The sequence below is a fragment of the Primulina eburnea genome, chromosome 12 (genome assembly GCF_022965805.1).
Source record: "Primulina eburnea isolate SZY01 chromosome 12, ASM2296580v1, whole genome shotgun sequence".
NCBI classification, from domain to species: domain Eukaryota; kingdom Viridiplantae; phylum Streptophyta; class Magnoliopsida; order Lamiales; family Gesneriaceae; genus Primulina; species Primulina eburnea.
In genome coordinates this window covers 2,479,069-2,500,359 of record NC_133112.1, presented here as the reverse complement: position 1 = coordinate 2,500,359, position 21,291 = coordinate 2,479,069, and the positions used below count along the sequence as shown (strand labels likewise).

The 21,291-nt window shown below is 30.4% G+C and overlaps 2 protein-coding genes across 2 annotated transcripts; one reads left to right on the top strand and one right to left on the bottom strand.

Moving 5' to 3' along the window:
• Positions 1-14,480: 14,480 nt before the first annotated feature.
• Positions 14,481-16,997, top strand: LOC140807456 (amino acid permease 3). Its single transcript, XM_073164303.1, has 6 exons — positions 14,481-14,902; positions 15,016-15,249; positions 15,339-15,432; positions 15,529-15,743; positions 15,849-15,988; positions 16,117-16,997. Exons 1-6 carry the CDS (start codon positions 14,782-14,784, stop codon positions 16,768-16,770), a joined length of 1,458 nt encoding a protein of 485 aa, XP_073020404.1. The 5' UTR covers positions 14,481-14,781; the 3' UTR covers positions 16,771-16,997.
• A 1,534-nt stretch (positions 16,998-18,531) lies between these two features.
• LOC140807866 (MADS-box protein defh21-like) lies at positions 18,532-20,521 on the bottom strand. The gene is made up of 7 exons (XM_073164826.1): positions 20,310-20,521; positions 19,626-19,713; positions 19,334-19,498; positions 19,161-19,202; positions 19,014-19,055; positions 18,665-18,892; positions 18,532-18,555 (listed from the first exon to the last, which is right to left on the bottom strand). Exons 1-7 carry the CDS (start codon positions 20,495-20,497, stop codon positions 18,532-18,534), a joined length of 777 nt encoding a protein of 258 aa, XP_073020927.1. The 5' UTR covers positions 20,498-20,521.
• Positions 20,522-21,291: the final 770 nt, after the last annotated feature.

The window sequence follows — 21,291 nt, the reverse complement described above, 5'->3', positions numbered from 1 at the left end:
CTGTCGCTCAATATAAGGAATATGCAAGAAATTCATTGCAACTCTTATTGCAATAACTTGCATTTTCACGTGTTCATATGCCGATAATGGAAGGAATGATCGAAAAATATCTCTCCTCGAGAGAGCTAAGAAGAATGCATCTAACAATAACAACAGATGAGAGTCCTTAAACCAGTGGGGAATAAATCGAACTTTGGGCAAAGGATTTTCAAAAAGATTGAGCCACTTTGTTATTTAATTTTTAAAAATAAAGACCGGACTTCGATTGGGCCTTGTATGCTATTAGCTTCTATTTGAAACAGGAACATGAATCAGTTTGTGAATACTAGAAGAAGTTTTGAGACAAGCTTGATCGAACTAGGTTTCGAATCCCTCATCCCCTTTTGTACCCAAAAAGAAAAATAAAAAGAAAAAAAAAATATTTTTTATAAACATATCATATCTAATTTTTTTAAAGAAATAAAGATTAAAAATAGCTTATAATTTCTATAACTAATCTAGTTTTTGTTCATAGATTTTAATTTAAAATTTTAAAATCACATAGACATGTAAACTGTGGGCCAGCAGGAGAAAGAAGCCATCGGCCCATTAGTGGAAATAGTGGGCTTTGGAAGCGCGTTTCAACCACCCAGTCTCCGCCACACGTGAAACCCAAAACTCAACACGTCAATTTCAAAAGACTCAAATTTCAATTATCCAAACGTGCAATCACCGGTTAATGAGATCCTACCCATGTGGGCATTGCCTCCATGAGAGGATGGATGGCCAAGATCTTGCCAAACATACAATTTCAAAAAAAAAAGTGGGTCCTACATATGCATGGACAAATCTTGACCATCCATCCTATCATGGGGCAATGCCCGCATAGGTAGGATGAAATAAACCGCAATCACCAAGCTATATTATCTTCAATGAAAATAAAAAAATAATACCATGTTTTTAAAATTTCATCAATCTAAATAGCTATATTGATTCAAATACTTGTCATACGTCTCCATCATTCTTTTACACATAAATTTTCACCACATCTTCTCTTTATCGAAATTTTAATCTTCCAGACTTGCATAAATTTCAAATTTGATGTAGCATACGAAGAATCAAATATCAGATTTGTAGTGTAATAAAATTCAAATTTGATGTAGCATAAGAAGAACCAGGTATCTCATTTTTTTTTAAATTTTAATCTCAACTCATGGGCCAACACGAGCCTCCCCCCACCTGGACACGCAACGACGTGCCCCAACTCTTTTAACTTATTTTTAATGGGTTGAATAAAATTTTGCAACCACTATATAATATTTTAAAACTGAATAAGGGAGAGATTGTGTGGTAAATGAGTTGATTTTGAAAATTCAATATAATATAGTAAATTTGTTGAGCCTCCAAGGTGAAATCGCTCAAGGCGCCCATTAAAATGGCCCGACAGGTTGTAGAGGAGTAATATGTTTCGCCACCACAGCAGCTGGACTAACGCCGCACAGGAGCCCCCTATTGGGGATTTAACTCCCATACGCCGTTTCAGACTCGACGCTGGTCATTACTTAGATTCATGCTGTGACCAACTGAGCTAGCCCATGCGGGTGTGAGCTCATAATAGAATGGGATCTGGTTCTCTTTTTCGGGTGGCAACTGCAAACGTTTCATTTCGAGACTTGCCGTGATTTGTCCTCTGGGCCCCCGATTTCTGCGTTGATTTCGACCGTTCAATATGGACGGAACCTCTCATCCCTAGATTGCAACTGATTAAGATTTAAGCTACTCGTGTCTCATTCCTGACATTTATACTCTTGATAATCGAAACAAAGAACTAAAAAAGTAAGATAATAATATGTTTAATATACAAAATTATTAAGTTTTTCATAGATCGAATTATATAAGATATTCGTATCATAAAATTTATTTTATGATGGAAACAAAGAATTCAAAACTCGAACAGACTTCTTTTTTCTCTGACAATTAATCCACATGGACTTCAGATATAATGTTCTTATTATTATATATTTTAATTATATTGACCTAAGCCATGTTTTGCGACTTAATTTCAACGTAGTAGGTATAATATTATTTAATTACGATGTTGGGTTGTTAATACAATGAGGAGTAGCTCTCTTGTGAGACGATCTCACGAATATTTATCTATGAGATCGATCAACCTTACCGATATTCACAATAAAAAATAATACTCTTAGAATAAAAACTAATATTTTTTCATGGATGACCCAAATAAAAAATCCGTCTCATAAAATCAACATATAAGACAGTCTCACACAAATTTTTGCCTACCATCATAAGTTATTATTTCAATTAATTACGGTACTGTATCACTGAACAAAGTCAAAATCAATATATAGTCACAATTACAAGTTAAGTAGAGACAATTGTTTTATCTTAAAAGGCAAAAAAAAAAAGAATTAATTTGTAATACTATGAATTTTTATGATTCAATCAGCATCAATTTTTTTAAAAAAATTCCACAAAAATCTAGTGCTCATTAAAATTTAAATTTTAACAAAATATCCTTACATCTCGTATGGCATAGAAGTTTAACAATATTGTAATATATAAGGATGCAATGGGATTTATTATTTTGAAATCAAAATATTTGAAATTCATTATTTAAATAATTTGTATTTTTTGTTCATAACTTTAGCTTCTCCTGATTTCAAATTCCTTTAACTATTTAAAGTGTATAGCTTCTTAATTTCTGGTTTTTAAATTAACCTAAAAACACTACAACAATAAATGGCTATTGTGACACTTTTTTGTAGACACTTTTAATTAAATGTTGTTACAAATACTTAATAATGACACTTGTAAAAAATTAATAATGTGTAAAATAAAAAAACATATTAGATTAGTTATCATGACATTTTTAATTGATGTCATCTTTTATATGGAGGGAAACAATTACTTTTCCCACATCGTAAAAAATCGTTAAAAACTAAAAAAATTCACTATAAATAAGTGTGAGAATATTTGAGTTAGATAAATATTGGAGGAGGGAAAATAATTGTCTCCCTCCATATAAAAAATGACATCAATTAAAAATGTGAGGATAACTAATCTAATATGTTTTTTTATTCTCACATTTTTTTTATCTAATTTCCCTCCTCCTATATTTATCCAACCCAAATATTCTCACATTTGTTATTGTCACTATAAATAACATACACGACATTTTTAGTTGTCATTATAAATGATTTTAACTGACGTATAAATTTGTCATTGTTACTATAATAACAAGACATCTATAAATGTATTTAAATATGAGTTTTCCTGACATTTGAAATTGTCATTATATGAATTACTAGTAACACGTATGAAGTTGTCATTAACATCTTATAATGACATTAAAAAATGTCAGTAAGTTTAAGACGACATTGGAATAGATGACATTTGTTGGAGGTGTCACTAAAACTTAAATGCCACTAAATATTGAATATGATGATATTTATGAATGTCACCATAAACATTTTTTCTTGTAGTGAAATGAACTAATTTATAATATATTTTTTTTCAATAAACAAAATCATTGGATATCAACCAAACCAAATACGACTGAAATGAATTTCTCATTTTTGCTTTTGGTTTTGTGTGTGCACATGTATGTGTATACTTTTTACGTTTATATAATATATACATATATGTGTGTGTAATGTCCAAACATATGATGTCACTCTTCCACATTATTGCGCGAAGCCTTAATTATTGGTGCCTATTAATAAAATGTGCTTTCTCGTGACTTTGACAATATGTTGTGTTATATATATATATATATATATATATATATATATATATATATATATATATATATATATATATATATATATACTACACATCACTGTATACGTTTTTGTGCACACTGATAATGTGATACTTACATATTGTATGTAATTTTTTTTCTACATTTCATCATATATAATAGATGAATGTCACCTCATCGATGTTCACATAAATATATACATAGATGTACAATGTATCAAAATTATATATATATATATATATATATATATATATATATATATATATATATATATATATATATATATATATATATATATATATCACATCAGAAGTTGCTCTGTCAATTCAATAAATTATACCATAGACACGACGAATTGAAGATAACTATATCTTATGTCAGAATTTTCTCGATCCCGTCAAGATTTTTGAATTTATTATTCGCTATAAATATATTTAAATCTCAAATAAAAAATGTGTAATTTGCTGGCTTAATCATATCAACGATTTAAACTAGAAATAAAATTGTCACTGGTATTATATTTTTTGTACTTCTATATAATTGATCATCGTTCACAACTTAAAAGTAAACTGAACAAATTAAGGGATTGTATACCACCTCTAAAAGAATTATTATTAGATTATTTTGTCAATTTGCGAAGAAAAATATAAAAATATCTTTTTTAGAGGTTACAAATACCAGTAACTTTTACAATTTGTGTTATCCCAATAAAATTGAGTCCATACAATCTTTTAGTTAAAAAAAAAACGGCATTTTTAAGCAGAACTTTGATTCATTATATATCATATTGAATAATTATTATGTATATTATAAAAGGCAAAAACTTGTGTGAGATGATCTCACGGGTCGTATTTGTGAGACAGATCTCTTATTTGAGTCATCCATAAAAAATATTATCTTTTATGCTAAGAGTATTACTTTTTATTGTGAATATGGATAGGGTTGACCCGTCTCACATATTAGGATCCGTGAGACGGTCTACCCACTCATTATAAAATCAAACTTTTATCGCTTTAGCAAACGTCATAGCTACTGATAATAGTGTAACTCAAATGTTTTAAACTGTACAACAGTTCAAACATCTTAGTTGATCGTTCTTCCAGTATAGACAATTATTGCACTAACAATCTATTTCTCAATAATTGCACTTCTTGTAGTCAATGAGAATCAAACCAATTACATAGGTTCTGTTTCCGATTGTAGGATCGAGTGCTTATCATTTTACCAAAAGCTATAGTTGGTGGTAACGGTGCAGCTCAAATTTTTTAAACAACACAAAAGTTCAAACACCACGGTTCGATCGTTGCTTTCAATATTAACAGTTATTTTACCCAACATACAATTATTGACCCTAGCCTAGAAGGTATTTCATGTTGCCTCGATTTTGGAATAGTAGGAAGACTGAAGTTGCATTCACATTAAAAATGAACAAAGAGAGTCATTTCATATAACATTACACGTATATATTCTCAATTGGTACATAATTGTGTGAACACCACAGCATGTCTAAAAAGTGCATGGTAGGGCAAGCCACAACTTGGTTAACGTTCCCAGTGGAGTACTACTCTTTGAACGAATTCTTACAATATTATTTTCCCATATCGCATGACCATAAAATACCTCCAATATTCTTGCTTTTCGAGTCGAGTTCGAGGTTTATATCCTACTTTATGATTGCGTGGTTGATTATAACTTATTGTAATCGATCAATTATTTGATGATATTATTGAAATTTTGTTATGGATTGTAATCAATTGATTGATTGTATTCGATTTAACAATGATGAATATAACTGCTCGCAGACTCCGATTAATTGATAATGTAACTTGCCTAACACTCTCTTTATCTAATTTTTTAAAGAATTTTTTCGTCCTAAAATAAAAATAAATATCACAATTGGTTTTTGTTGTTTCTTCGATAATTTATTTTTCCTTCTCTTCACATCCGATGACACGATTATTACCTTAATTAAGTATTTATATGAATATTTCCAAGGTAACTTTTATATTATAACTCAAAATGTAATATATATTTTTAATTTCAAAATATTATTTTTTTCAATTTCTGACACGATTTGATATTGGCAATGGAGATTAAGTTTTAAAAAATTAAATAAAATGAAAATTAATTACACGCTTTTATATTTTCCCAAAATCTATCCCCAAAAATTCTTAATTTATGCAAACTCAGAAGACAAAACCTGAAAACCATACTAAGTTCGTGGTATTTATTGAAATTATGGCAAATTTATGTAACGACTCTTGGAATGTCAACTGGTATATGAATAACGAGAATATATTAATAGATCATACCTGGATATCATTTAGGTATTTCTATTCATATTTTGTTTATCGTAAATTCTGCGATAATTATATTTATTTAGTCCAATTATAATTATAATTATACCTGGATAATTATAATTATAATTATTTTATTGAAATTATACCCATGTGAAAGGTAATTTTTAAATTTAAAAAATAAATTATCTGAAAATGGACTAAATAAAAACTAACTAATTTGTTTATTGAAGATCTGATAATTGAATTATATAATATTGTGCTTTAAACATATTACAGAGAAAAGAACAACTTGATATCATTTCAATTTTATTTTTTTATATATAAAATAAATTTTTTTAAAAAAAATTCTTGGATCATTCTTTATTAGTAGAATAAAATACACTGAACCAAACTTTTCAACCTCAATATATATAATAAGATATATAAAACGAAACTGTCCAAGATTAGTCAAAGTATATTATATAATTTTATATTTGAATTAATTTGAAATATCACGTCACATGATTTTATAAGTAGTTAATCAGTAAAGTTTTCAACCAATTATGTTTTTCAAATTCAACGTCTATTCCCGACATCGAAAGAAGAAACATTAGCTCAAAAATTCAAGCATGGGTAAAGAATAAGGTAGAAATATTTTATTCAGATGTATATTTTTTCCCTTTACGATAGGTATATATATTTAACTGTTACTTACAGAGAAAGAAGAGATAACCTACCTAACGACTTAATTTAATTTACTAATAATATTTTATTTTTCCAGAAGAAATATTATTACAATAATCTAATCTAAGTTTATAAGTTTAATTGTTTCTTAATTGTGGGCACATATAGTATTTAATTAGGCTTTTTGGAAATAGTAGATATATGGAGAGGAAAATTTGCCAGGGCCTCGGACTCAGGCTCGCACAAACGTTGCCGTATAATGAGCTCTTACAACAAATAATTTGTATTTTGTATCTATCAGTGTTTTACGAAAACAGTTAGTTCAGTGTCACTAGCTAAGAGTTTATTGTAAGTCGTTGTACACTTGTACATCATTTTAAATTTTAATTTTCAATCAATTGAGACAAGAGTATTACGAAAATTCGTCTAAAAAGCTCTAAAATTGTGAATTCGAACACGGATATTTTCAAGAGACCAATTAACAACAATTTCCCACAAAATTATTCGAGACAATCAATTACAATTTTGTGTGAGTGTTAAATAATTAGTAGTCCATGGATGCTTATCGTGAGAATATAAAACTGAATAGATTAGAAAAGCACAAGATTCTAATATATCTTAAGTAGTGCTTAAAATGAAATTTTGGAGTCAAATATTTCAGCCTGCCTGTATATATCGATCGATCACTTTTTTGACTAATGTACCAATATTAATGGTTATGCGGGTCCATATCATTACAGAAATGTATATATATATATATATATATATATATATATATATATATATATATTATACAATCTATAAAAAAAATTCATTGTAATATAAAAAAAAATCGGGTTATTAACCAAGATTAATTTATCAACAAAAATTATGTGAAATGATCATAATTTAATTTGTGAGACATATCTTTAATTTGATTCAATTTAATAAAAAATATTATTTTTTATGTTAGACATATTACTTATTACTTTAAATATAAATCGATTTGACGTGTTTTACTATAATAAATACTTCATTACCTTTCTATATTGCCTCTTTGAATTGAATTTGTCATTCTCAAAACAAGGACATGTTAAAATTTGATGATGTTTTTGTTATACCATTAGTAATTATGACTACCGCTACAAAAACAAATCCGGTGAGACTTCCTTTAATCGGCTTTTGTAGGGATTATTTTGAATTACTTTCTTTTGGTTGAAAATTAAATTCGATTTAATTTTTCGATGTTCATTATTTCAAGAACCGAGCTATTGTAGTTCAATTTTTGTTCTTCAAGTGATCCTTTCAATTGATATTAGAACCAAGATTACGGGTTCGATTCTCATTGATTGCAATGTATGACATTATTGGGAGAATAATTTTGAGGTTTAATAATTGTCCATGCATTTTAGTAGCAATTGAAATGTGACGTTTGAACTACTGTATGATTTAAAAGATTTGAATTGCACTGTTGCCACCAACTATAGCTTTTGTTAAAGCGGTAAACATTCGTTCCTACAATTATTATCAAAGCGGGTTGTTTTTAAAGAGTACTTGAAACTGATTATCTTTAAAATTCAAAATTTTCATATTTTTCTTACATATATATGAATAGTTGAATTTTCAAGCAGCTTGAAATAATATTGAGAAAAATTATACAACTCTTTGCTCTATTGCTTAAATGATGAACCGTTTTTTTGCATTGAAACTAGACTCGTAGATGATCGCAGTGATATAAAATTTGCATCAAGTTCATGATCAAAGAAAAACAGCTTATTAATTAAAATTAGATCATTCACGTCAAGGCATAAAATATGCTAAGGAGAAATATAGTTAGTCATCTATCTAATTTTACAAATTTCAAACTTTCAAAACATAGGAGGGTAACTCATTATAATTTTAAGGGGAAGACTGGATTTAAATTTTGAGGGCTATAAATTTTGTGTTTATTTTATTTTAAAAACAATTTTTTGATTAACACAAAAAATAAAATATGTTAATTAAAATGATTTTTATCCAAGTTTTGTGATCGTCAAAACTTAATTTTTAAACATATGCAATTTTTTTAGAACTTATACTTGTATAAATACTCATGGACAATTTTAATAATATATAGTAGTGAGAGCTTATTAATAAAAAAAATCTTTCAATATGTAGTGCACCAAAAAATTTATATGATGTATATAGCGCACGATGATTTGAGTTATCTTATTATTATTATTATTATTATTATTATTATTATTATTATTATTATTATTATTATTATTATTATTATTAAATTTATTTCTCTAGTTTAGCACATGTTGAAATGAATCATTCAAGATATGGATATACCCAAACAAAATATATTAACTAATGTCCACTAAATGCAGTCGTGGAATTCATATTATAAATTTCATAACCATAATTAAAGTTTCCATCAAATGATAAGTATAAAAAAAGTGATGCCTATTATTTCTTTTAACTTTTTATAGATCTTCCAATGAACGCCTTTCGAATCGAAGATTAGGGACACTGATTAAGGTAGTTATTCAGTTGATTTTGCGGTGTCACGTTTTTTCTGAGGTTTTAATTTCTTAATGCAGATTATGATTCCATTTAATGTTGTTTTTTTTTCCTTTCATTGTGCTGAATGGATTTTTCTATTTAACATAATGTCCACATGCTTGCGCATTACGCTGAATGAATACTTCTATTTAATGTAATGACCATTTTGTGAGAAAATTATAATTTTAGTTTTATAAGTTGATCTATTTTGGATTTTAGTTATGTAATTTGTAAACGTTTGATTTTCATACAGTATTTTTAATTTTTTTTTTGTTTTTGGTCTGAAACCTAACTTAATTATTCAAATATTATATATTTGACAATGATAATATCTTATGTAACTCCTGTGGTAAGAATAAAACTTATATTACACACATTAAAATATATGTATAAACATAAATAAATTGAAACAATCAATGTTGAAATATTGAGAGTCGTTTTGCTCTATTTTTCTCATTATTTTTGTTAGATTAATTTTATTTGAACAATATGAGTTTAATTCTCATCATATGTCACATAGGAAATAATCAGTACCAAAAAAATCATATTTGATGGATTTAGTTGTTTCGAGCATAAAAAAGACAAAAACAAAAAAAAAATTTCCAAGTTATTGTATGAAAACCATATTTTAACGAGTTATAATATTAAAACTCAAACCAGACCAATTTACTGAAATAAAATTGTAATTTTCCTCCTTTTGTGACACATTTCACACCAGTGCATGCCAAATATTCAAAGAGAAAGAACAACGGTGGGGATGCCAAATTTCCATAACATTACTATGAATACTTGAGCTTATTTGGAGTTCAAAATTTGCTTGTGCTAACAAGTGGCATTTCAGCGATTTCAATTTATATTAATGTATATTTAGACCAAATTGACTTAAAAGGAATATGACACTACAAGAAAAACGCCATACAACAACATACATACGTGATACGACAACGATTTTTGTGCAAAACCGTTGTCTTTTGGGATCAAAGACAACGGTTTTTTAAAACCGTTGTCTTTGAGGGGCCAAAGACAACGGTTTTAAACAATTGTTGTCTTGGGGGGTCAAAGACAAGCGGTTTTAGGGTCAATGGAACCGTTGTCTATTAGCGTGTTTTTTTTGGAAAATAAACAACGGTTTCCGGTTTTAAGAAACCGTTGTCGAATAGCGTGGTTTTTGGACAAACAACAACGGTTGGGGGAGACGGTGTCAAATTTAGCGACGGAATTTCAAACAACCGTCGCTAAAATTAGCGACGGTTTTAAAATAACCATCGCTCAAATAAGATCAGCGACGGGTTTGAATAAACAGCCGTTAATTATAGCGACTGTTTTAAATCAAACCGTCGCATGCTTAAAATTAACAATTGTTTCATGCCATCCGTCGCGAAATTTAGCAACGGTTTTTAAAACACCGTCGCCATATTTCGCGACGGTGTAAATTCCAACCGTCGCAAAATTAAAACATGCGACAGTATTTCAAAACCTGTCGCTAAATTTCGCGACGATAAAATCCAAACCGTCGCTAATTTAAATTTTGGCGACGATTTTACAACTAACCGTCGCTAACTCACTATAAATACCCGCGTTCCACTTCATTTTCTTCACAACACTTAAACTTTTTCTCACTACTTCACAACATTTAATATTTTTCAACACTTAAAATTTTTCTCACTACTTCACAACACTTAAAATTTTTCTCTCATACACAATTTTATCACTTCACACAACACTTAAAATTTTTTTCTCATACACATTTTTATCACTTCACACAACACTTGAAATTGTTCTCTCATCCACATTTTTATCACTTCACACAATACTTAAAGTTTTTCTCTGATACACAATTTTATCACTTAAATACCGTCGCAAATTCTACCTACCACAACGCATAAAAATCGTTGTCGTTGAACGGACTTTCAACAACACCCTCAGTTACAACAGTTTTTAAAAGGCTACGACAACGGATTTTTTGTCGTTGCCCGTTTTTCTTGTAGTGTGATTATAATTAGTGAGCAATATAATGTATTCTCACTGGTTCAATAATTAAATTATAGATAATATCAAGTTTCTATTCATTTAAGTAACTTTACTCCATCCAAATGCAAAACGAGTGAAGATTTGAAAGAAATCCGATCTCCACATCCCTTGCACGTACTTGGCTTTCCTTAAAATAAAAAAAATAAATGACACCTTTTGATAGAAGGAACATTTATTCATGTCATTGCGTCTACCCTCCAATCCTCGGACTTTGGGAACCAAGCACGAGGGAATATGATACTGCCACTGAATGCGCCAGGAACCCTAATCTACGAATCTTGGACCATATTTTTATGTAATTCAATTACGATACAACTCGCATAATTATGTCATCTCCAACTCATAAATCTATTTTAATGTAGAAAAGTGCAATTTCTGCATCAAATATAACATTCATCTTCAACTCATTTACTTCAAATCTTACGCTAAAAAATATATTCCTACAATATTCTTTTTGACGTTTACTATTTATTTATAAATTTAACTATATAATTATAATTAATGTAATATAAGTATTATAATTAATGATCATCGGGGATCTAATTTAGTATTGTAACTAAAATTCAAAATTTTGTTGTTGGTTTTTCTGATATTTTATCAATTATATATTTACGAGAGTCAAAAATGTCAAAAATAAAATAAAAAACTAAATATTATTGATGATTTAGTTTGTTTATCTTTTATTAGAATTGCATTTAAATTATCTGAATTCGAATTCGTATTTTTATTTTAACTGTGTACTTGAATGTTTAAATATTATTCAATAAATTTGTGTGTTAGAATATTATCTAATTATTAAAATAATATAATAAATATTATACTATTATTTAAATATATCTAATTATTAAATTAATATAATAATGTAATATTATTATATAAATAATATTTATAATTAAAAAAAACAAAAAAATTAAAAAAGAAAAAAGAAAAATGCTCTATGAACACTGCGCCAAAATAGGGTTGGAGATGTCTTTATTGTCTGTTATAATTTTTGATAAAATATTTGATGTTATATTATATAGTATATTAAAAGAAATACGTGAATAATCTATTAGTACATGAGATGTATACATATATTATATATACTGCAATATTATAAAATTTGTAAATATTATTTAGGGGATCAATAACCATATTATTATAGCGATGGAGAACCCTATTCCCGTTTCAAATGAAAAGGATGGCGGAGAAGCCGTAACGTGTGATTTGTCTTGATTCAAGTGTTTTAAAAAAGGGACAGATAATAATATAATTTTAGTCACTTTATACTATGCATATAAATATCATGGAAATTTAAATATATAATTGATACACACGTATCATAGATATATATTTATTTAACGAACCCAATCAAGACATATAGCAGAGAGACACATTAAAGATTAGCTTCTAATTATATAAATAATTTTTAATTCAATGTTTGGACAATATCTGGCAATTTTGGAAGAATAACATGAAGAAACGTGTTTTTAATTATTCTATTGACATAAAAAGCATATAGTGAGCCACTAAAAAATAATAATATTTTCATTTATCACCGATTATTTTTGGGTTTTATACAAATTTGCACTCGGTTAGTTAATTAATGATATACTGTCTCAGATTTGACGACTGTCCTTACTGTACTAAGATGGATCTTTCCAGCGTGCTTATGTCCTCACTCACACGCACCCTGAGAAACTTTCCAAAAGATCACCCATCCTCAAAATTGCCACAAGTCAAGCACGTTTAACTTTGATGTTCTTATGTGATGAGTTACAGAAAAGAAGATGCACCTTCTTAATATGAGTAGTACATATCAAATCTTTTAAGTAATTCTCAACTGCACAGTCCTATAACTGAACAATTTCGAAATCCATTTCTTTCTGATGTATGATCGGTTTATTCACGTTTCCTCCGCCTAAATGTCTGTTAGGAGCCGCCGTGCAACCTCATGACACCAACGATCATCTCCGTCCTCTTCAGCCCCCAGCCTCACAAATAGGCCATCGTACACAAACTTTATCTTGAATTCAAGAATCTATTTGATCGGTCTTGGATAAAAACATATATGTTTTTTTGATATCATGTTGTGAAATGGCTCATAAAAAAGAAACCCATTCTTTACTAATTTGCCACTTTTTAGTTTAGGCGCGCACACTTGCAAATGCAAATTAACCTCAAATCAGCAACTCTCAAAATCTCATGATCTTAAAAAAAAAAAAAGAAAAAAAGTCTCCTCTCGAAATCTTATTTTAATTGGGGAAAAAAAACCCTTTTCACCTTCACTTCGTTTCTTTTATTTTCTACAAAAATACATGGATGTCTTATTCCTTCAATTTTGAGTCGGTTCCCCAACATGAGGAGTCGGTTTGAAAGATATGCTCTAACATACTCTCACCTCCTGTAAAAACATTAATTTCATTATATTTTTTTAATTTCACTCGATATGTATGTATATGTGTGTGTCTATATATAACTTTTTAGGGTAGGGTGGATTAGAGGTGGGGTTAGTTATTGATGGAAGGTGGCAACTTTGAATTTAATTAGTAGGGGCTTGGATATAAAACTTTGGAACAAAATCACATAAAAGGTGATGCTGCCCTTAACGGAGTTCATTTAATGATGAACATTTATCAATATATACGAGGTCGGTCCGTCGGTTTTTTCATTAAACTCTTAAATATTCATTTGAAGATATATGCTTAAAGATAGTAGCTTAAAATTTCATCGAAGAAAATTTAAAATGTTTTTACTGAGTAGGAAACTATCCTTGTCGGCATGATAGTTAACCAATGGAAAAATCAGATAATTAATACAAAGCAAAAACTTGTGTGAGACGGTCTCACGGGTCGTATTTGTGAGACAGATCTCTTATTTCGGTTATCCATGAAAAAATATTATTTTTTATGCTAAGAGTATTACTTTTTATTGTGAATATGGGTATGGTTGACCCGTATCACAAATTAAGATATATGAGACGGTCTCACATGAGACTCACTCATACTACAATACATTTATAGACTCCTCGTTAACTATTGCTTCCCTTTTGCTGAAACTTTTGAATCAAATATTTAGATCAATCTATTTCCACTCTAGAATTTGGTGGCGCAGTCTACTCGTGGACGAAACGCGCCTCTCTTTGTCCTGGCGTGATTATAATTTCACCTGTCTTCAGCCAACCCCATCCTTCTCCTCTTATATATATCGCCCGCCCACTCTCCTTCTCTATCTGCAAACAAATTCAAGAATCCACCCCATTCTTCAAAAATCTTGAAAATTGTGACAATTTCTTGGAGTGAGTTAAATTAAAGAACAGGGGAGAGAACTGGTGCCGTTTCCATGCATTGAATTTCTGAGGAAAAACTAGAGCATTCAATACTCTGATTGATCTTCGTACTTCCTTGTCTCCCCCCCCCCCCCCCCGGGCCCCGTGGAACTATATACATATATATTTTCTGGAAATAAGTTCAATATTTTCTTGGTTTTCGAAATCCCAACAAGAAGAAAATTAAAAAGATGGCTCCTGAGAATACAGGATCGATACAGAATCATCAACAAGCCTTTGATGTCTCCATCAATGTAGCTCCTCAGGCTGGCTTCAAGTGTTACGACGACGATGGTCGTCTCAAAAGAACAGGTAAATATTTTTTCTAAAATTTTATGTGGAATCTATTCAATCAAGATTTCAATTTTCTTTCATGTAAATATTGTATGTTGTTGAATTTTTATTTCTATGCTGTGAATGTGTAGGTAATGTCTGGACTGCAAGTGCTCATATCATAACAGCTGTGATTGGTTCTGGTGTTTTGTCCTTGGCTTGGGCCACCGCTCAATTGGGGTGGATTGCTGGTCCAACTGTCTTGTTCTTGTTCTCTTTTGTGACCTATTACACCTCTTCCCTTCTGGCGTCATGTTACCGCTCCGGCGACCCTGACACCGGGAAGAGAAACTACACTTACATGGAAGCTGTCAGAGCCAATTTGGGTATATTTTCTTGATACAGGAGCTTTTAGTCTTGTATAATGTAAATATGAAGTTCTGAAGTTTTTTTCCGAATTTTCTTGGAATCGCAGGTGGGTTCCAGGTTAAAGTTTGTGGAGCAATTCAGTATTTGAATCTTTTTGGAGTTGCCGTAGGTTACACCATTGCATCTTCTATAAGCATGATGTGAGAAAATCAAACAACATTTACAGATTTTTTTTTTAAAAAAATATATTTTTGAGAATATTAGTGTTTTGATTTATATGAGAACTAATGGAACAGGGCAATTCAGAAGTCTAATTGCTTCCACTCAAAAGGAGATGACAGCCCTTGCAGAGTTTCGAGCAATCCTTACATGATTGCATTTGGCGTGATAGAAGTAGTTTTCTCACAAATCCCAGATTTTGATCAAATTTGGTGGCTTTCGATTGTTGCTGCAATTATGTCCTTTACTTATTCTACCATTGGTTTAGGCCTTGGAATTGGCAAAGTTGCAGGTGATTTACTTTTCGAAACACATTAAAATTTGTCCCGCTTGGATTTTAGAGGTGTTATTTCATGAAGAAGTATATTTTTTATTCAATACTGAATTTTCATTGCAGAAAATGGTAAAATTAAAGGAAGTCTCACCGGAGTAAGTATTGGAACAGTAACCGAAACTCAAAAGGTCTGGAGGAGTTTTCAAGCACTTGGAGCCGTAGCTTTTGCCTACTCTTACTCCCTCATTCTTATTGAAATTCAGGTATATTTGATCATCTTTTGAACCAATAACAAAGAACTTGAGTCTGTACCTCAAAAAATGAAATCAATATTGATTCACTTCCTCTAATGGTTTTTCATAATCATGTAATATACGTTCTTTCATTACAGGATACCATAAAATCTCCACCATCAGAGCAGAAAACAATGAAGAAAGCCACATTCTTGAGCGTAGCCGTGACAACTGTTTTCTACATGTTATGTGGTTGCTTTGGCTATGCAGCATTTGGAGACAGCTCCCCCGGGAACCTGCTCACCGGTTTCGGCTTCTACAACCCTTACTGGCTTCTCGACATAGCCAACTTAGCCATAGTGGTTCACCTAGTCGGCGCGTACCAAGTTTACTGCCAGCCCCTCTTCGCTTTCGTCGAGAAAACCGTGGCGGATTGGTTCCCCAACAGCCAATTCATCAAGAAGGAGATCGCCGTCCCTGTTCCAGGATTCAAATCATATAAACTGAACTTATTCAGGCTCATATGGAGGACCATTTTCGTGATCATAACGACCGTGATTTCGATGTTGATGCCTTTCTTTAATGACGTTGTGGGGATTCTTGGTGCATTCGGGTTTTGGCCGCTGACCGTTTATTTTCCCGTGGAGATGTACATTGCACAAAAGAAGATTCCTAAATGGAGCTCAAGATGGATCGGCTTGCAGATTTTGAGTGCTGCTTGTTTGATCATTTCCATTGCTGCTGCCGTGGGCTCGTTTGCTGGAGTTGTATCTGATCTTAAGGTTTACAAGCCCTTCAAGACTACTGCTTGAAAATCGAGTTCAGTTCGATTCGATTCGATGGAAAGAATCGGGTTTTAATTTTACCAGTTTATTTTCATTCAAGAATTTATTAGGGTTATGGATTTAGATGTAACAAGGGAAGAGAAGTGCCCATTGTTAAGTATGTGATGGGAGTGGAAAATCCCATATAAATTCTTCTCTCCCATCTTTGATTGCGACATAAAATTAAAGTCCTATAAAATTTTCGGTTTCACCTATTAATTCTTATTTAGAATTCCAAAATTCAACCTGAATAATTTATTTTATAATGAAATGTATCATAACATAAACTTTACGGGCACGTCTTTTGTTTATAGTGTTGTCCTTGGCCAATACCATTCTTAATAAATTAATAGCCACATGGTTAGGTTCATTGCTTGCGTTTGCATGATCTCATATTGTTATCAAAATTAAATAATTGTTCAAGTGTAAAATTATCTCTTTTTTTGTGAAAAAAAGACAGAAATAAATTTTTTTTAAAGAATGTACTAAGAAATCGACATTTTATGGGCCCAAAAATAAAAACAACTCGGTCGAGAGTTGATTAGAACCATGAAACATACACGACAAGAAAAGATAAAACTAAACTTTTGTCTGAATTGGTACATTATTCAACTCTACGCAATAGGGAAGTTAGTGGTCCATGTTAAACGATTCAAATCGATTGCCCGATCTTTAATTTTAATTTGTACACGAATTTTTAATCTGATCTTTTTTGACCTTTTGCAATTACTTCAGTTTGATTTGAATATTTACGTATAAAAGTGAATTTTGACTTTGAAATATAGTGCTGGAAAATTTGTCACGCAATCACTATTCTCTGTGAATTGGATTAGAAGTATTTCACATGCATCTGTATGCAGAGTTATGGTGAACAAAGATTTCCAATCCAGATTATTTTGAACTCTATCAGTTACTTTAATTTGAACAAATACAAACTAAATTAGTTTAAGTATTTTCGTTATTTCTATGTCTGGAGAAATCTTTCTGAAATTTAAATATTGGTGATGAAAGTAGAAATGGAATACATTTAAATATATTACAAAAAAAATGATATGCAAATAACACTTTCAATTTCCAAAATTTTCCCCAAAATGCTTATGATACAAAATATTTATTTCATAAAATAAAATCACACAATTTTCACTTTCTGAAATTCAAATTTTAAAATATATTTTCGAGAATTATTTACACATTATTAATATTATTTAAGTGTGATAACTATGACGTTCTAAATAAATAAATAAATCAAAATAGAAATATTACATATATATGTGAACCCCATAAGCCCATACAAGATCAGATTACCACATTGCCTGGACCAAACGCTAATACACTCCACAGCCCAACCTTTTTCTGAGCCCAAAACAAGCCAACTTAAACGCTAGCAGATGTATATGAAAAAAGCTTCGAAATGACACACACATTATATAATTTATACATATATATTTACATATACACACACGCATATATATATATAATATATATTTTATATTTATGTATGTATGTATAAAGGAATATAATATAAAGGGATATTGAAGGAACCATGTACATTAAAGAGTATTTAAATTTTGTCACATGTGTTCCACACTTACTACAACAATGAATGTACTTGAAACATTCAGGATAATTTTTCTTGAACAATTAACTTGCAAACATATATATATATATATATATATATATATATATATATATATATATATATATATATATATATATATATATATATATATATATAAAATCACGAGTCCCTCAAGTGGCGCCATAATTATCAAACTGCAAAATGATAATCAACAAAGGTTATATATATCAGATATATATTTCAAAAGTCATACTGCAAATTCATACAAAAAAGATGGATTAATTATCTATCTGTGTAACGTACCGAAGTTCCGAAATCTTGAAGATTAGGATGAGTGGGCTGCAACCTACGGGAATGTGGAGGCTGCAGAGTTGCTAACTGTAGCACAGAACTTGGCTGCTCCTGATCAACATCTTCTCCAAAGAATGGAAACTGGTTCAATAATGGATGTTGTTCTATTAGTCTGAGCTCTTTCATGGCCTCTTGATGGTGCTCTATTTCTGCTTGTTTCTGAATCTGACTGCTCATTAACTGTAGAATTATATATATACATCTCATTAAAAAAATATTGCATGAATTTCGTCAATTTCTGAGCCGACTCAGAAGTTAATTGATTTGAAGTGTACTAAGTAAAAGATAGATTTTACAGCACCCAGTGGTACATTTCTTGATTTTCCTTCTCCAGCAGTAATTCCTGAAGCAACATTATTAGGAACAAAAGTTACTGAAATTATATATATATTAACTTAATATGTATTACAGGGAAAAAAGATTGATAGTTAAAACAAAATTTAGTCACCGTCTTCTTCAGATTTTCCAGTTGCTCGTGAAGTAGCTGAAACTGCGTGCATGCAATTAATCCAACAAATGAATAAATATATATGTATAAACAACCAAAATTATAAAGACCTATATCATATATATAGTTTACTAATTTTTTTCAAATGTAGTACTAGTTAGTAATATTTCTACCTTTCGGGCGCGAACCTTGTCGACCGAGTGCTCAAGCTGCTGTTCAAGTTGGCGAAGTTCCTCGTATTGGACGCTGCTCAAATCATCTCCTTTGTATCTCTGGAGTGTTACTTGGAGATTCAAAGTTTGCCTTTGCATTTGTGTTAGTTCTTTGTACATCTGATCCTGGAACATATATAAATTTATTTATCTTTTTATTTAACTATAAAAGACACACAAGTATTATTTGTGTTAGAGATAAAATATAGACACAAGAACAATAGTTATGATACACTTAAGTTTGTATATATACATTGTATGGGGCTGGTCCTGTCCGATTGTTTCTGTCTGGGATAGATATACCCTTGGCCTGCGCGTACCTATCTATCATTTGCTTCATGCTGTAAAAATATATGAATTAATCAAAATGAAGACACTATATATTCAGTTTGTCACACACACCATACACAAATATTTGATTACTAAACTGGAATAAATAAATTTTTTGACATTCTGACAGACTAGTCCTTCAAATATTAAATACACAGGGAAAAAAGAATAATTTTATGTTCAAATTTTGGCTATACAACTATTTTACCTCCTGTTTAACACATTCTTTTGAGACCCATTTGGTCGTTTCGAAAGATTTTTATATCCTAATCCACCATATATGAAATTGTACGTATAGTCCACTATCAAATAAACCGAATTCAAGAAATCCCTTGAAGATTATAGTTACTTTAGGCCTAAACAACAAAATCAATGCCTTGAATAATATAATTCATGAGAAAAGGGAATAAACGTCAAAGGAAAAAGAATGAATAGGGCTATTTCCCTTTTGTGTTTGCGTAGTAAAAATATTAGATCAAATTCAAGAGAATATATCATCTCAGTTAATGACCACATATTATATCCTCCTAATATATATTTCAAGAAACCATTTAAAAAAAACCTAAAACAAATTCATGCTGTGAGGGAAGACTTGAATAAAATTTACCTCAATTGAGGGGTGCAATATTCAGTGAGCTTTCCTCTGCTAGAGAAAACAATGAGTCCAATCTGAGCATCACACAACACAGAAAGCTCATGCGTTTTCTTCATCAAGCCGGCCCTTCGTTTCGAAAATGTGACTTGCCTGCTCGTGTTGTTCTCAATCCTCTTCACTTCTATCTTCCCTCTTCCCATATTTAACTTGCAAACTATATATATATTCTTAGAAAAGCATCCCAAACAAACAAAAAGATTAGCAAAAATCAGGTGGTGGAATAAAATTTCTGATTTAAGACAAAGATAGCAGTGATTATCATGCAAAATAACTCCGGTATTAGAATGATGACAAATAAACAAAGATCTAGTTTGGTAAAATATACTACAAAATAATGATCTAAATTAACCATCGCATAAGAAATGTGATTAATATATATCATATATAAATGTATACTCAAGAGGCTAAAAAATATTTTCAAAACTGCGACCATCTGATGTAGAAAAACAAGATTTTTTGGCAAAAAGAAGCTGAATGAAACTTACCGGAAACTGTATGAAATTCTTAAACTGGAGAATGTAGAATTTAGTTGGGGGAAAAAGAAGAGGGGAATGGAAAGAGTCTGAGGGTTTAAACTTTGTTTACCTTGTTCCTCTGTGCTCTCTAATTTGTTGCTATTTGGGATTTTGGGTAGAACCCTGTGGTATGCGCCTAGTTTTATTATTGCGTGTATTATATGTAAGACAAAGCTCATGTTCCTTTTCTTTGGTTTGTAAAATCTCAAGTAAATTATATATGTGCGTGTCATGAGTGATATCAAGAAGATAAGATGACCATGCATGCATGTGTATCTAGGTCACATTTATATATGTGTGTAGAATATGATTTTTGTATTTTTTTGTCATTCTTTTCCGTAGTTCTAAGAACATTTTGTTTAACAAATCAACGTATATAGAAGATATATGGCATATTTAAATGCCAATATATATTTGAG